General features: G+C 39.9%; 1 protein-coding gene across 1 annotated transcript in view; it reads left to right on the forward strand.

The window, feature by feature from the left end:
• Nucleotides 1-2,637, forward strand: part of hcn2b (hyperpolarization activated cyclic nucleotide-gated potassium channel 2b) — a 229,524-nt gene extending 226,887 nt beyond the window's left edge. Inside the window, exon 8 of the mRNA XM_070860816.1 lies at nucleotides 1,709-2,637. Coding sequence (XP_070716917.1) covers nucleotides 1,709-2,637 — 929 coding nt within the window. The remainder of the gene's footprint in view (nucleotides 1-1,708) is intronic.
• Nucleotides 2,638-18,959: the final 16,322 nt, after the last annotated feature.

Genomic DNA, 18,959 nt, shown 5'->3' on the forward strand with positions numbered 1-18,959 from the left:
TTCCTTTAACTTTTATCATGTTTATGCAATGATATATGGATTAATAATAACTGAAAATTAAGTATTGTTTAGCTCACTGATTTTCCACCTCTGGCACCTGGGTTTGAATCTAGCCAGACTAATGGAATGAAAGTTTTCCCTCTCTCTGCATGGGCCCCCTATGTGAATTAAGTTTAGACAGTCTGAAACCAGCTAATAGTGGGCATGGGCCCACAGCAGAAAAATGCCCATAACTTGGCACTAATTAATACTGAATTGGCAATCTTATCCAGAGAGGCCGAGGGATGGTGAGTTTAAATGGACTTGAGGTACCGATCAGCCATGATCTGACTGAATGATAGAATGGCCAATTCCTGGGAAATTGAAAAATGTCACATTGGTGCAACAGAGCTGTTCTTCGGAGATGGGTATTGTTCCACAACTGACTATCTTGTGGGTGACCTGGGAGTGCATGGTGGAGACACTCTATTTCTCAAAACTAACATCTCTCACCTTAATAAGCATAAAGTTCATTTCAAATTAAAATATATATATATTTTTAAATCCCACGTGTTATTAGTTCCGAGCAATAAAAGAGACAGAGTAACTTCCAATGTCCAGTCTTGAGAAAAAATATAGGGGACAATTTTCAACTGCCCACCCGAAGCTGAGAGTGGGTGGGGGGGGAGGGAATGACATTTCAGCCACCCCTTGGACACCCAAGGGCAACTGTTGCAATTTTCAGGCAGGTCTATAAATGGACACAGAGCATGGCTGCCCTAAACAGGCAGCATGCTGCTTATATATGCTAATCGGGATCCTATGCCAGTTGTAGGGCCCCATTTGCAATTTTGAGGTACAAATGGGTGAGCAGGTGCTGCCCATTTATGCGAGATGGTGAGTGGCCTAATGATGGTCCTTCTAACCTTGAAGGGATCACTGGAGGCCGCTATCGAAAAAAACCCCAGAAATGTTTCAGAAGTGGTGGTGGGGGTGGATTTTTTAGGGGCTAAAAGGGGCGGGAACGTTCTTCCTGACCCACAAATGCTGCGGTCCACAAGCCCCCCCCCCCCCCCCCCATGACGTGCCTTTCTGCTTTTACTAATCACTTCCGGTTGAGCTCACCCATAAAGCAGCCGGACTTCCTGCTTCACTCCCTCCCTTCCCCCACTTTCCTCCACGGTGTAGGGAGCAGATGATGAGGCCTACACCTGAAAATTGTTCGGGCTTCCCGTTGCTAGCACACCCACTCTGCCGACTTCACACCTGATTTGGGCAGAAGTTGAAAATCCCGCCCCCCCCCCCCCTCCCCCGGTATTTTCCTAGAAGCCTACACAGGTCTACCTAAATATTCTGGCATCAGGAGTATTGCGCTCCCTAAGTGGAGGAAGAGCATCCAGGAGGGCGCTGAGCACCTCGAGTCTCGTCACCGAGAGCATGCAGAAAACAAGCGCAGGCAGTGGAAGGAGCGTGCGGCAAACCAGTCCCACCCACCCTTTCCTTCAACCACTGTCTGTCCCACCTGTGACAGAGACTGTAATTCCCGTATTGGACTGTACAGTCACCTAAGAACTCACTTTTAGAGTGGAAGCAAGTCTTCCTCGATTTCGAGGGACTGCCTATGATGATGATCAGTTTAATTTAAATAAAATTGATGAGAAACCTTTTAGCTTATCAACAATTCATGTCATTAAACTGTTCTAAAATGCCATTTGTTATTTCTCCGTAGGAAAGAAAAATTCTATTTTGCTGCACAAAGTCCAGCATGATTTAAGCTCTGGTGTCTTCAACAACCGTGAAAATGAGATTATACAGGAGATTGTGAAGTATGATAGAGAGATGGTTCAGCAAGTGGAACTTCAGAGGCCTCTTTCCGTGTCCCACACTCCTCCATTTCATGGAGGCGCCATGTTCAATTCCCAGGGCCAACTTGCTAACAATTCTGCAATTGCTACCCTCCAGCAGGCTGTAGCTATGAGCTTCTGTCCTCCATCTACAGGCCTTTTTATCGGGTCTGTAGGTGTGCAATCACCCAGGACAGTCAGGCGGTTGCAGCCTGCTCAGAGCGCAGCAAGCCCACTGTCCGTGTCTCCTGGTCAACAATCGCAGACACATCAACAAGTGGCTTCTATTTCACCATGTCCTTATCCATCTGCTGTCTCTAGTCCTCCAAACCAAAGCCCGTTAAAAAACCGAACTTTCCAATATGGATCACAGGCTCAGTTGGGCTCGCAGCTGTCACTAACACAGCAAACGGCACCCAGTCCTCCCCAGCGTCCCGCGGCTCACAAGAGTACACAGGCGTTGCACACTAGCAGTTTGTCCCAAGAGGCAAGGCTACTGTCTGCTTCACAACCCTCATTGCCTCAAAATATTTCCCAGACAGCAACCTCAAGTCCACCGCAATCAACCAGAGAATCAACATCATCGGTAGGGGGTCAGATGTCTGTGCAGCCAAGCACAGGAGGTCTCCAAGGGTCAATCCGAGGACCTGTCCCGCCAAGGATGGCCTTGACCCACCAAATGTCCACAGGTGTGATGTTTCAAGCGCCAGGGATGGTCGGTGCACAACAGGACTCAGGTGTTCCCAAGAAAGATTCTGTTGTATGTGTTACAGATACGGACACAGGCAAGTCGAGGCTTTCCTCCAACTTGTGATATTTGGGGGCACCGTGCTCTTTTGTGGTAAATAAGAAGAGGTTTATAGTTCAGGAAGAGTTAATAGTTGGTTGTGTGATCCAAAATAAAAATAGCTGCTGGTTACTGCACATCTTAAATTAATTGCACATTCTGCCCTTAATTGCCATCGTACAGAAATTCCAAATTTGTGCAAGAGTTCATCTGTCAAATGTATGACAAATGAAGATGTACATAAGCTCAGCCTCCTTTGATATAGTTACCAGCTTTTATTTATTTGAATAATTTGTCTGTAATAGAAGCATTAGGAGTATTTAAACACAAAATGTGTTTTTTTTTGTCAAGAAAAGATCTTATTATGGTATTTGGTGTGATGGTGTTGCTGTCTTATGAATTGTTGTATAATTAGACGTCAATAGTTATCCCAATACATACAATTTTAATGTCTTAAGAAATTGCTGCTGCACCATAAATCAGCGAGACAACCAGCTTTTAACCTCCATTTTTTTTAGGGTGTCTATGGTAGAAAACATTTTTATTTTAATATTAAAAATCGAGGAGTGTTTCTGCTATGGTTTTCCTTGTGTGATGTAGCAGAACAATAAAATAATGGCAATCTACTGGTGTACCCCAGGCTATAGGAAACTAAATCAATGACTGATTTTCTGTTGAATCTTTTGAATATATTTAGTATCTTGATAGTTGATGGATTCCTATTTAATTAAAAAAAACATTGTCTAGTATTACTGTAAATGGAAATGATTAATTGCTGGAACTGGGCACTGAAACATAGATTATATATATTCCATTAGGACCAAAAGTAGTTCTACATGAAACTATGTAGAAAGTTGCACTGGTGGATTTCAAATAGCATTATGCACTCAACAAGCCACCAATATTTCCTTACTGAATTGGTGCATGTTGTAAGAATATCATCCAACAGTCTGTTCAGGGAGTGTTAATATTGCTGATCCAAGCAGTTGTCTGGTGTAAGGATGGCATCATGATCAACATTAATGATCATAATTATTAACAATAACTTGATATCTTCCCTTACTTTAACGCGCAATAGGAACAACTGAACCAATTAGGTGAGTTATCCTTTTTGTATATATTAGTTGAATTGCGCACATCACTGCAATAAGAGTTTTGACAAAATTCACAAATACTTCCCATGAAGCTTGTGACTGACATCACAAAGTTTGTAGGACATTGTCACCTATTCTAGACACAGCTATATTGAAATGCAGAGTGCAACTGCAACCATGGGGTGCTGTTACTGCAAATAGCAACAGGCATTTGGAGCTATTGGAAAATAGATAGGTGCTTTGGTTGTCCAGTGTAGTTCTTTACGATCTTTTCTGGTAAGACCCACACTTGTTTGACCAATTGCTTTCTTTGACAAAATGAACATCATCGTAGTTAACCCATTGACGACTGCAGTTACACCAAATTACATCAATTACAATTTTGGGGTGTATATATTAATCAAAAAAAAATCTGTATTAAGGAATCTAGATGTTTCTCCAATTATGCTCCAATACAGTCTTCTACAAAGTGGAAGTATTTTTTAAAAAACTGGAAAGATCATCCAATATTTCGAGCTCATGAAGTTCAGAATCAAATGCCTTTTCTGAGAGGAAAAGAGAACAACCTCCTTTCGATAGAGAAACCATGACATGTAAGCTTTCTGGGAAGTATTTAGATATTTCTGGTTTCTGATGAGCAAGTTAATACACTGAGAATTTATAGCATATAATCTTGCTGAGCTATTCATGGCCTTTATTAAGAATGTAGCTGTATTTTTTTTAATCATAAATGATGATCATGTTAGCTTATCTCTCACAATTAAAAAATCTATAATCATTGCAGCCATATCATTAGTGTAGAAAAAAAGTAACTAGTAGGTACTTTTGCTGAATGTATAAACAAAAATGGGCAAAGATTGCCCAATATCTGAAAATGACAAATAAGCTTCCAGTATCATTCCTTCCTTAGAATGGTGTATTGTTGGTAGCGTAAATGCTTCCCCTATAATAGAGTTTTAGATGCCTTTATGCAATAAGTGTGAAAGTTTAGAGCTTTTGTTCTAGTGCCTCCCTATAGTATTAGGAATTGACAGTCTTTCACAAAGTGTGCAGTAAGGCAATGTCATTATGTTACTGTCTTCAGTAATCTATAATGTGTTGCCATTTGTCTTGTTATTAGTTATAAGTTGTGAGTTGTGTTATATTAAAAATAGAATAGCATTCATTCACGGTTTTCAACAATGTGATCTGGCCTGGGATGAAACCTTAAGAAATTAATGTTAAATCGATAGGCAGCTATGTGTGACATGGAGGAATGTATGATATTGCGCTCTAGGTGATGAAAGTAATCCTTATTTAGAGGGTTAAAGCTGTATAATTTATTACAATTACTCATACTTTCTCTGTGTGTAAAACAGCTCAGTTAATGGAGGAGCCAGTTTGTGGTGAAATTAATGATGTAAACTTTTGTCGTAAGAAAAGTCAGAATGAAATAGCTCTCCATTATTACTGAATTCACAATTTCTAATGTTTGTAATCAGCCAGTCATTTGCACCGGTAATGAGCATTGACTTCAATATTTTGCACAATATAATTTTGCATTATATCATTAACAAATCCAATAACCATATAATAAAGATTTTAAAATTTCCAAGCCAAATTAAGTGGGTTTTCTTAATTTGTAAAATGATTGTAGCTGTATATTGACCAGCTTAATTTATTTCATGTAGAAAAAGTGTTATACATAGGAAAACAGGGTACCAAATTACTTTTTATTTCTACCCAGATGGCTGAATTCTTGGCGGCAAATTCGCATGATCACAATTGAAGAGTAATAATGACTCAATTTTCTTTATTTTTGCCATACTCCACACATTGAATTTTCTTCACAGCCACAGCTCATGCATATTAACACCTTCTGTGTAGCAAAACATTTCTATTTATTTTTATTTTCAGAATGAGTGATTAAATGCTTCAAGGTGCAAATACCCCACATTGGTGACTTCTTTTTTGATATCGCTGTAGAAATTCTGGTCTTAATTTTATGCAGTCAAATCTACTTATATGCAAATATGTCAAAAGCAAATTCCTCATCTAAATAAATAGCAGGTACATGTTAATCTTACATTAATTGTTTCACGAGGACTGGCTTTTCACCACCTATAGCAACTCCTTAGCCTTACACTGCTAGACCATGTATAGCACCATATATGCACTTCAGGTACATAAGAGGATAGAGATTTTATTAAATGTTTAAAGTGGCAATCTATTTCCTGCAACAATTTTTTTCAATTTTGCAGGTTTTGTGTCCGACATTGTGCTTTCTGTGTGTACTCTGTGATCTACTAATATGTAATTGCGTAACATTCAATATTAACGCCTGCTCAGGAGTTGCACTGACATCCAATAAATTTAATACATTCAGTCTCATAGAGAAGGATGCAGGTCAGAACACCAAGAAACTTGCGGAATCTTTATTGAACGTGCGTATTGAATAGAATGTCTTTTCTTGCACTCATTATGTTGGCCATACAGATGTCCAATATTATGTACACTATGTCAAATAGTTAACTGTTCTGTAACATAAAATGTAAGAAAGTTTGAAAGCGTTATCCTATCTATGTTAGAATTTGCCTAAAATGTAATAATGCAACAGTATTTCTTCAGTGTTGTATGTTTGCACTGTAAAATAATGTATAGATTAAATGTAAGGTCCTTTAGTTCCAACAAATTACACCTTTTATGCATAGTTTTCCAGCCTATGGAAGAAAATGAAAAAAATAAGCAATGTGTTTATATTCCCAAATGCAGGTAATTTATCACTGCAGTTAGAACATTTCAAGTGTTCATGTCGCTTTTGAATGTCAATGAAGTTTTCTTGTTATTTCTGTGATTGAGTAGACTAAGCTAGTGCCTGTCAAAATCCAAATTGGGACAAAAAATGCATTGAAGCCTCATGTTAGTGTGTGAAAGCTCATTTAATGAAATTGTTGTGAAGCAGTATCAATAAGGTAGACTTATCAATGGGGTGAATGTATTTTGCAGCAAAGTTATCTCTTTTCTTTTGTGTATTGTGATTTTTGTTTCCAATGAGATACAAGTTGAACCAGTTGTAGATCCTGAATTAACAGAAGCCCACCTGGGCTATACTTCTTACTGGGAGCTGTTTTAACTAGAATACACTTGTTTAACATATCAGAACTTGGTCCAATGTGTGTATGCATGTTTCATTCCTTTATTTTTGCTACGGTATGCTAGGTAGAGCCACATTTTGCGAAAGCGTACAATTTTTATTGTTTCTGGCTATTCATAACCGTTCTCTTGCATTATGCCTGAGGAAACGATAAATAACGCAGATTCTTAAAGGTGTCTGGATTTTTAAAAATTACAGTGGGGATAATGTGTTCATCTGAAGTTCCCCTCACTATTTTAGCAGTTGTGTTGACCTATTTATTTTAAGCGTTTTTGCCTATTATCGCACAGCAGAATGTCAAGGTTTATATCATTCATAATAGCCCAGTTATACTGCAGATTTTGAGTCAATGCAACATGCTTTCATGTCCCATCAATGCAACAACACCTTACATTTATATAGTGCCTTTAACATAGTAAAAAGTCCCAAGGCGCTTCACAGGAGCGTTACCAAACAAAATTTGACATTGAGCCACATAAGGAACTATTAGGACAGGTGACTAAAAGCTTGGTCAAAGAAGTACGTTTTAACAACAACAACCACCTGTATTATATAGCACCTTTAACGTAGTGAAACATCCCAAGGCGCTTCACAGGAGTATTATGAGACAAAAAATTTGACACTGAGCCACATAAGGAGAAATTAGGGCAGGTGACCAAAAGCTTGGTCAAAGAGGTAGATTTTAACATAAGAACATAAGAACATAAGAATTAGGAACAGGAGTAGGCCATCTAGCCCCTCGAGCCTGCTCCGCCATTCAACAAGATCATGGCTGACCTGACCGTGGACTCAGCTCCACATACCCGCCCGCTCCCCATAACCCTTAATTCCCTTATTGGTTAAAAATCTATCTGTCTGTGACTTGAATACATTCAATAAGCTAGCCTCAACTGCTTCCTTGGGCAGAGAATTCCACAGATTCATAACCCTCTGGGAGAAGAAATTCCTTCTCAACTCGGTTTTAAATTGGCTCCCCCGTACTTTGAGGCTGTGCCCCCTAATTCTAGTCTCCCCGACCAGTGGAAACAACCTCTCTGCCTCTATCTTGTCTATCCCTTTCATTATTTCAAATGTTTCTATAAGATCACCCCTCATCCTTCTGAACTCCAACGAGTAAAGACCCAGTCTGCTCAATCTATCATCATAAGGTAACCCCCTCATCTCTGGAATCAGCCTAGTGAATCGTCTCTGTACCCCCTCCAAATCTAGTATATCCTTCCTTAAGTAAGGTGACCAAAACTGCACGCAGTACTCCAGATGCGGCCTCACCAATACCCTATATAGTTGCAGCAGGACCTCCCTGCTTTTGTACTCCATCCCTCTTGCAATGAAGACCAACATTCCATTCGCCTTCCTGATTACCTGCTGCACCTGCAAACTAACTTTTTGGGATTCATGCACAAGGACCCCCAGGTCCCTCTGCACCGCAGCATGTTGTAATTTCTCGCCATTCAAATAATATTCCCTTTTACTGTTTTTTTTCCCAAGATGGATGACCTCACACTTTCCGACATTGTATTCCATCTGCCAAACCTTAGCCCATTCGCTTAACCTATCTAAATCTTTTTGCAGCCTCTCTGTGTCCTCTACACAACACGCTTTCCCACTAATCTTTGTGTCATCTGCAAATTTTGTTACACTACACTCTGTCCCCTCTTCCAGGTCATCTATGTATATTGTAAACAGTTGTGGTCCCAGCACTGATCCCTGTGGCACACCACTAACCACCGATTTCCAACCTGAAAAGGACCCATTTATCCCGACTCTCTGCTTTCTGTTAGCCAGCCAATTCTCTATCCATGCTAATACATTTCCTCTGACTCCGCGTACCTTTATCTTCTGCAGTAACCTTTTGTGTGGCACCTTATCGAATGCCTTTTGGAAATCTAAATACATCACATCCATCGGTACATCTCTATCCACCATGCTCGTTATATCCTCAAAGAATTCCAGTAAATTAGTTAAACATGATTTCCCCTTCATGAATCCATGTTGTGTCTGCTTGATTGCACTATTCCTATCTAGATGTCCCGCTATTTCTTCCTTAATGATAGTTTCAAGCATTTTCCCCACTACAGATGTTAAACTAACCGGCCTATAGTTACCTGCCTTTTGTCTGCCCCCTTTTTAAACAGAGGCGTTACATTAGCTGCTTTCCAATCTGCTGGTACCTCCCCAGAGTCCAGAGAATTTTGGTAGATTATAACGAATGCATCCGCTATAACTTCCGCCATCTCTTTTAAAACCCTGGGATGCATTTCATCCGGACCAGGGGACGTCTACCTTGAGTCCCATTAGCCTGTCCAGCACTACCCCCCTAGTGATAGTGATTGTCTCAAGGTCCTCCCTTCCCACATTCCTGTGACCAGCAATTTTTGGCATGGTTTTTGTGTCTTCCAGTGTGAAGACCGAAGCAAAATAATTATTTAAGGTCTCAGTCATTTCCACATTTCCCATTTGCACATTTCCCATTTCCCATTATTAAATCCCCCTTCTCATCTTCTAAGGAACGTCTTGGAGGAGGAAAGAAAGGCAGAGAGGTTTAGGCAGGGAGTTCCAGAGCTTAGGGCCAAGGAGAAAGGGTGGTAGAGAGGCAGATAGTTTAGGGAGGGAATTCCAGAGCATGGGGCCTAGGCAGCTGAATTCACTGCCACCAATGGTGGAACGATTAAAATCAGGGATGGGCAAGAGGCCAGAATCGGAGAAGCGCAGATATCTCGGAGGGTTAGAGGGCTGAAGGAGGTTTCAAAGCCTTGGAGGGATTTGAAAACCAGGATGAAAATTTTAAAATTGATGTATTGCCAGACAGGGAGCCAATGTAGGTCAGTGAGCACAGGGTTGATAGGCGAGCGGGACTTGGTGCGAGTTAGGATATGGGACAGAACACAATGGACACGTATGGTGATTCCTTTGAGATTTGCTTTTGCATTTTATGGGAATAAACAAAGTAATGGATACTTGATGTGATTGCAGAAGAAATTCCCAGTGGCATCATCAAATTTATTGCACAATTTGTCAATGTAGTTCATTATTAAAAATAGGATTCACACTTCATTGGCTGTAAGTATTAAAAGCAATTACATATTACACTTCACAGTCATTGATTTTATAGAACTATTGCTGTAATGTGCTTTATATTTAAATTGAATATATTTACATCTAACTTGCTATTCAAATTTTAATTGCCTTTGTATCTTGTAAATGCAGGATAAGCTATGAATTATATCCCATTTTGGCACTAATTCACTCATAAACTTGCTACTGGTGAATTATCAGGGTAGCCACACCCCCAATCCTCATCAAATATCCTCTACTTAGTATTCATAATTAAAAAGGAGGGGCCTAAAATTACACAATACAATATTTGCCTAAAATGCATAATGAGGACCTCCGAAATTGTTATTCAAGTGGAGGTGTCAATCCATTCATTTTAAACCGGCTGACACTCCCATTAAAATAGTGCAGAGAGGAATTTCAGCCGAACTTGTTTGGTGTTCGGATGCGATTATCTCAGGGCGGAAATTCAGGGCTTGGGTTGAAACAAAAGCTTTGCTGAGTTTTTTCTTTTGCAGCCCTAGATACAATAAAAAGCCCAGTAACAGTCACACAAGTTGAAGCAATGATAAGAAGCCGTGCACTTTAGCAAAAAAATGGCTCCGTAAAAAGGAATTCATTTTATAATTTTGAGATAAAAATGCACATAAGTTTGCTTATGGAATTGGCTTCAACATTTTCTCAATTAATAAGCTCCATAAATTTTAGGAAAGAAGATCTTAAAAAGGAATTTATAGGCGCATTTCTTCCTAAATCAAAACTACTGTATTCATACTGAATTTAAAGCAAATCTTAGGTGCAGTTCAATAGCATCCATCTTACTACAATAACTGCTACTCTAATAATAAAAAGGAAAGAAAAATCATGGAGTTTATTGGCTAACATTGGTAACACTACTATTTAGAATATTTAGGAGTGAATGTAACAATTTGTGTGAAGTTGTAAATCCAAGCCAATGTTATGGCATTCACTGACACTCATATTTCAATGTCCTTTAAATTCTAGTTTATTTTGGTGTGTGGAGTGTGATGGTGAAAGATTGTCAAATAATAGACTCGTGCATGAAGAGTGCACTACACTATTTTTGCTTTTTAAAAGTGCAAATTTTCATTCAAGACCCTTTCTAGAACTTGGTAAGTGTGAACAATTTTAAAATGTGCTCACTATCATTGAATATTTATTTAACTAGTTGGTAATATTTAGCTTTGGGCTTCATAGAATCAAGAATCATACAATGCAAAAGGAGGCCTTTCGGCCCATTGTGCATTGCCAGCTCTTTAAAAGAGCTATCTAATTAGTCTCATTCCCCTGCTCTTTCCCCGTAAGAAATAAGGGAACATCGGAACAGGAGTAGGACATTCAGCACCTTGACCCTATTTCGGCATTCGATTAGATTGTGGCTGATCTGTATCTTAACTCCATCTACCCACCTGTGTTCCAAAACTCTAATACCCTTGCCCAACAAAAATCTATCAATCTCAGTTTTTAAATTTTCAATTGACCTAGTCTCAGCCGCCTGACGGAATTGGGTGGGGGATAGGGGGCTGGCAGGGTGCAGTGAGTTCCAGATTTCCACTACCCTTGTTGTGAAGAAGTGCTTCCTAACATCACCCCAGAATGGCCTAGCTCTAATTTTAGGTGTCCCTGTGTTCTGGACTCCCTCACCAGAGGAAATAGTTCTCTATCTATCCTATCAAATGCTTTAACAATCATAGAAACATAGAAAATAGGTGCAGGAGTAGGCCATTCGGCCCTTCGAGCCTGCACCGCCATTCAATGAGTTCATGGCTGAACATGCAACCTCAGTACCATTCCTGCTTTCTCGCCATACCCCTTGATCCCCCTAGCAGTAAGGACTACATCTAACTCCTTTTTGAATAATCTTAAGCACCTTAAATTTATCAACTCCTAATCTTCATAGCACTGCAAATTTTCCTTTTCAAGTATATATGCAATTCCCTTTTGAAAGTAACTCTTGAATCTCCTTCAATCACCCTTTCAGGCAATGCATTCCAGACCATACCAACTTACTGCTTAAAATAATTCTCCTCATCTCCCCTCTTTTGCCAATTACTTTAAACCTGTGCCCTCTGGTTACTGACCCTCCTACTAATGGAAACAGTTTATCTCATAGAAGCATATAAAATTCTGATGGGATTGGACAGATTAGATGCAGGAAGAATGTTCCCGATGTTGGGGAAGTCCAGAACCAGGGATCACAGTCTAAGGATAAGGGGTAAGCCATATAGGACCGAGATGAAGAGAAACTTTTTCACCCAGAGAATTGTGAACCTGTGGAATTCTCTACCACAGAAAGTTGTTGAGTCCAGTTCGTTGTATATATTCAAAAGGGAGTTAGATGTGGCCCTTACGGCTAAAGGGATCAGGGGGTATGGAGAGAAGGCAGGAGTGGGGTACTGAAGTTGCATGGTCAGCCATGATCATATTGAATGGTGGTGCAGGATCAAAGGACCAAATGGCCTACTCCTGCACCTATTTTCTATGTTTCTATGTTTATCAAAACCTTTCATAATTTTGAACACCTTTTATTAAATCTCCCCTTAATCTAATCTCTGTCCTCAGGAGAACAATCCCAGCTTCTCTAGTCTCTCCACATATCTGAAATCTTCATCCCTTGTATCATTCTAGTAAATCTCCTCTGCACCCTCTTCAAGGCCTTGACATCCTTCCTAAAGTGTGGTGCCCAGAATTGGACAAAATACTCCAGCTGAGGCCGAACCAGTGATTTATAAAGGTTTAGTATAACCTCCTTGCTTTTGTACTCTATGCCTCTATTTATAAAGCCCAGGATCCCTGTATGTTTTTTTAAACAGCCTTCTCAACTTGTCCTGGCACCTTCAAAGATTTATGTATGTGAATCCCCAGGTCTCTCTGTTCCTGCACCCCCTTTAAAATTGTAAAATTTGGTTTATATTGCCTCTCTTCATTCTTCCAAAATGCATCATTTTACACTTTGCTGCATTAAATTTCATCTGCCGTGTGTCTGCCCATTTCACCAGTCTGTCTCTGCCCTCCTGTCTGCTACTATTCTCCTCACTGTTTACTACATTTCCGAGTTTTGTGTCATCTGCAGACTTTGAAATCTTGCCCTTTATATCAATGTCCAGGTCATTAATATATACCCAAAAGATCAGTGGTCCTAATAGCGAGCCCTGGAGAACACCACTATATACTTCCCTCTAGTCTGATAAACAACCAGTCACCATTCCACTCTGTTTTCTGCCTCTCGGCCAATTACGTATCCATGCTGACACTATCCCTTTAATCCCATGGGTTATGCAAAGTGATGGACCGAATGGACTTTGCTGATTCCTGACTCTTCTGATGATCTTATTGTTGCCAGAGTTGTGAGGCAATGCTCTTCTATGGCAATGGTGTCAGTATAATTTTGGAAGTGGGAGGGACCAGGCAGACAGAGCTTTTTGTTCATTTCTACAGTCCCATAACAACTGAAATGATGTGTTGTTTGTGGACAATGCAACCAAGCCACCACTACTCGTAGGAGCTTTGGCTTAAATTGTGGGAGTAACACTTGCTCCTCTGAAACTGCCTTAGTAATGCTTCTACTTTGAAAAGATGCCCCTGTAGCTTTAATAGCAGACTGGTTAACTCCCAGCCTTCGATTGTCTGAAACCTTTCCTTAAGTCTTGTATACATGGTACAGTCGCTTATTGAATAGTTGAGCCAGTTTTTGACTGACCTAAATGCAGTCTTGTATGACAGCAGACTCCATGAACAGAGAACTGATAAGGCCAGTCCACATTCTACAAAGTCACACTATTGCCTGCTGACTGTGTTGTGGAAGTATCGAATAGGATTACTTAGGATATACGACACAGAAACAGGCCATTAGGCCCAACCAGTCCATGTCGGCGTTTATGCTCCACTTGAGCCTCCTCCTGTCTTTCCTCATCTAAATCTATCAGCATAACCCTCTATTCCCTTCTCCTTCATATACATGTCTAGCCTCCCCTTAAATGCATCGATACTATTCGCTTCAACCACTCCCTATGGTAGCGAGTTCCACATTCTCACCACTCTTTGGTAGAAAAGTTTCTTCTGAATTTCCTATTGGATTTCTTGGTGACTATCTTATATTGATGGCCTCTAGTTATGGACTTTCCCACAAGTGGAAATATTCTCTCTCTATCCACTCTATCAAAATCTTTCGTAATTTTAAAGACCTTTATTAGGTCACCTCACCGCCTTCTTATTTCAAGAGAAAAGAGATCCAGCCTGTTCATCTTTTCAATGAATCGCAGAATGATAGAATACAGAAGGAGGCCATTCAGCCCATCAAGTCTATGCTGGCTCTTTTGAAGAGCAATTTTGTTAACCTCACTCCCCCGCTCTATCCCCGTTTCCCTCCATTTTTTTTCTCCTTCAAGTATTGTCAGCAAACGCAGGAAATCTTCCATTCAATCGATCCTGCCTTCCCAGCTGAGGGAGGAAATGTAATGCGGAAATCTTAATAGGGGAGAAAAATATAATCATGGTAAATAAGCCATTTAAAAAAATGATGCAAACAGCCTGTATAGTTGACTGTACAGCTATATCTCCGAAGACCTATTACATCATTCATATAATTTAACTCATTTGAATCTACTATATGTTATCATTCAGATAAAAAGTCTTACTTTCTACTTCCTCATTTTGATTGGAATATAATATGTGCATGAATAAGTGAGGCAAAGTTAATCTCCAGTATATAAAGTAACATTATAATGTGGTGGAATTTTGTACTAATGCAATAAAGAAAGAAAGACTTGCATTTATATAGCGCCTTTCATGACCTCAGGACGTCCCAAAGCGCTTTACAGCCAATGACGTACTTTTGAAATGTAGTCACTGTTGTAATGTAAGAAACGCGGCAGCCAATATACGCACAACAAGCTCCCACAAATAGCAATATGATAATGACCAGTTAATCTGTTTTAGATGTGAAAGGAACTTCAACTACATAAGCTCCTCCCTCCCGTCCTTCCTTCCTGGGAAATAATTATGAAAATAAAGCAGCCTGTTATGGAATGTGCATACAACTTTGGGTCAAAGTTCAGCTCCTGAATTATTTTATCATCGTAAATAATAATGTGGTTTCTCCTTAAGAATTTACCAATTGCTTATTGTACCTTGTATCACAAAGACTTGTGTTTATAAAGATATGAGTATTTCTCTCAATGTCTTTCTTATGTTTATTTCTTTTACAAATATTGTTTGAATAAAATAATATACCATCTCCCTCCATAATACACTGCTTGCCTTTCTGTGTTGGCACAGACTCCTGCTGCTGTTTGGTTCGTGCCTGAAGTATGTGGATGGTGTTACAGATATAATAGTAATGGATTAAACCATTCATTAAAAGCCTGTTGGGAATTCCAAAGAAAAATAAAGTGTAACAATGTGCACTATGTACGTTTTCTTAGTATTCAATTTTTCCAATTCTTAACTTTAAATTATGATTTAATTCCTGCACTTAATGTCTGCTGTCACAAACTAATGGGGAGGAATGACACCGTGATGTTGGCATGCAAGTGGTTTAAAATAAATGAGTGTGGTAATCTCACATAACGTGATTTCATCCTGGAGGCGAGTGAGTAAGCATGTGTGAGCGCATATGTCTCGTACAGAATGTGACTACCTAACCCAGCAGAATGAGTAGCAATTTGGTCACTTCATATGAATCAAACCAAATAGTCATGGTCAAAAATTCAAGTCGCTGAGTATTTTCTATCTTTTTCATATACAGATACGATCCCCACCCCCACTCCCCCCTCCCAAATGCATCCTATTTTCCTGAAGGCGATAGCTCATGCTGGGGCATAGCATCACATAGTGCAACAGCCTGTCGGCACCACCTCACTTCACAAGTCAGTCTTTGGCAGACTATTCAATCACAGTTCAGCATCACAGCTCAGAACCCAATTCCACTGTTACCCAATATCCACAGCGGCACTTTCTGGGAGAGATCTCTGGATATCAGTCAAGATCTGGAAACCTGGGTGACTCACCACCTCCACCCCGCCCCCAGAACCAGCTCGGGGAAACAGGCCAGTGTACAACGCTTCTGCCACAGAGAGACATTAACTCCGCTCAGAGCGGGGATCAAGCCTGGGACCTTCTAAGTCTTCACGCTCAGTTCCACACACGGCTGTGCATCTTATGAACCATTTTCTTAGTGGAGAAAGATTAGCAACTGTGGAGGAACAAAGGGTGTCCTGGTACACGCATCGCTTGAAGCTAGTGCATAGGTTCAAAAAGTGATCCAAAAGGTTAATGGAGTGAGCCTTTATCTCAAGAGGACTGGAATTTAAAAGTGAGAAAGCAATGTTTTAGTTGCACAGACCGCATCTGGAGTATTACATTCAGCTTTGGGCACTTTGACTCAGGTATGATAAATTGGAGGGACTCTGTTATGTGGAGAGACAAGAGAAGCTGGGATTGTTCTCCTTAGAGCAGAGAAGGTTAAGAGGAGATTTAATAGAGGTGTTCAAAACTATGAGATGTTTTGATAGAGGAAATCGGGAGAACCTGTTTCCACTGGCAGGAGGGTCGATAAGCAGAGGACACAGATTTAAGATCATTGGCAAAAGGCTCAGAGAGGAGATGAGGAGAATATTTTTTACGTAGAAAGTTGTTGTGATCTGGGATTAACTGCCCGAAAGGGTGTTGGAGGAGATTCAATAGCAACTTTCAAAAGGGAACTGGATAAATACCTGAAGGGGAAAATTTGCAGCGCTATATGGAAAGAGCAAGGAAGTGGGATTAATTGGATAGCTCTTTGAAAAAGCCAGCAAAGGTACAATGGCCTGAATCACTTCCTTCAGTACTGTATCATTCGAAGATTCATATTGGCCTTGAAGTGGGTAAAGTATAGACTCACCAGGACATCAAAGGTTAAATTATGAGGGTAGGTTGCAGAAACCGCACGTATTCCCTTGAGTTAGAAGGTTGAGGGGTGATCTAATTGAGGTCATTAAAGTGATAAAAGTATTCAATAGGGTTGATATGGAAAACTTTTTCATCTGGTGGGGAATCCAGAACAAGGGGACTATAACATTGGAATTCCAAGGGCATGAATCTCAAAGTATTGGAGCTATAAAACTTGAACTAACTGACACAATGCATTACGTTGTGGAGATAGGCAAAATAAATTGCTTTTGTGTTGGAATACAACCTGCAGTACTCATTTTTAACTGCTTTTGGCAAGTCTGCGCTTCAAACATAAGGGAAAACAAGGATATTTCAGGCTGTTTTGAACAGTAAAAGTGGCATCTCTATGTATGTCTCAGTCCCTGGCAAATGCTGCATTGATTTCAATATGAAATAAGGGATAAGGTACTGAAATGGCTAATAGCAATTTTACTCAGGCTTTGAATTGGTAACCCTGATTGCTGGCAAGAATTAACAAAATACAAATAATTAATACAAGGGTGATGCACTTTTAGAATAAATACTAATGGCATTTTCATTACCGAACTTTATCCAACAACTAACCTTTTCTGCTAAAAATACAAGCACGCAAGCCCAGAAGGCATCATTTTCAGTTTGCTTCAACAAAGCTTTTCATCAAGGCATTAGACTTGCTTCCAGAGTATTAGTTTAACTCCTGCCGAATCCAGTCTACTTCGGCGCAGGGTCACAATAAAGCAATTTTACCTTAGCCCGAGAAAAGAAAAGGCAATTTTTAGAATACATTTCATTATAATTGCCACATGTTTTGTTCTGAAGAAAAAGAGGACAGACTTACAATTATGAAGTGCTCATGTCCTCAAGATGTCCAAACGTGTTTCACAGCCAATGAATTACTTTTTCAAATGTAGGCATTGTTTTTTTTGTAAGCATCATCATCATAGGCAGTCCCTCGAAATCGAGGAAGACTTGCTTCCGCTCTAAAAAGTGAGTTCTCAGGTAACTGTACGGGAATTTTCTTGTAAGCAAATGCAGTAGGTAAACAGCAAATGAAAGGAATGGACACCTATTGTGTTTTTGGCGATGCTGGTTGAGGGAGAGCACAAGGGGGACTCCTGCTCTTCTTCCAGTAGTGTTATGGTATGGGCTCTTTTACATCCAGCCGCCGATGGACCCCAGTGTAACATCTCACCTGAAATACGGCAATTCGAACAATGCTGCACCCCTGTGTCTTGAACCCATAGCCATCTGACTCACAGCTCAGTGTTACCAATGTGTCAAAGGTGACATTCGAATTTCACAATGACATGGAAATTTAGTCTGTACAAATATTTTTGAAAGAGAACCACGAACACAACTTAATGCCATAAGAAAGGTGGTGTCATATCAGTGTAGGGTAGAGAGAGCCATAACAGCCCTTTTTTGTGAAGCCCATATTCATATAGTAACTAAGCCAATTATTAATGACTATTCAAGACAATTTTCAATGTGCACCTATTCTTGTTTAATGTTAAAAGGGGCTGAACATTAATGTCCATATTCTATAGTTAATCACAACTTGTCTTCAGAAAGAAACATCCTGAGTGCTCCTGGTGTCTCGGTAAATAAACTGTGCAATTTACCCAAGGAATGATCCTCCATCAGCATTCATTTCGCTGCTTTCAGCCAAGAGCACAACTACAATAGGCCTCAACACCCCATGGCTAGTGAGGCAGACTGACTCCCTCAATTTCTTTCCAATGACCCTTGCTGGAAACAACGCATTGGCTCTTCAGCAATGCTCCTTCAGTTGAATAGTCTGCTGACACTGATTGTGTTCACACATGAAGGGACGGGAAAGTACTAAAGACTCGCCAACCAGTGCCTTCAGGAAAGAGGAGAAAAGGGACAAAATTGGAAAATAAAAGCACAATAACACTATTCCTACAATTCTTAAAGAAAGGACTTGTTCTCACTTCCTTAAATAGTGATCTCATACATTATGTTTCAATATTCATTATCGCCAACTGTAATCTAAGTACTGCTATAATGTAATGTAATATTATAAGACACAAACATTACTAATTAGCATCAACGAGAATGAATGGCCTCTAATAACACTGTTCCCATTACAGAGCTGTAATTATTTTATAGTTCAT

Source organism: Pristiophorus japonicus, chromosome 18, assembly GCF_044704955.1.
Source record: "Pristiophorus japonicus isolate sPriJap1 chromosome 18, sPriJap1.hap1, whole genome shotgun sequence".
NCBI lineage: Eukaryota > Metazoa > Chordata > Chondrichthyes > Pristiophoridae > Pristiophorus > Pristiophorus japonicus.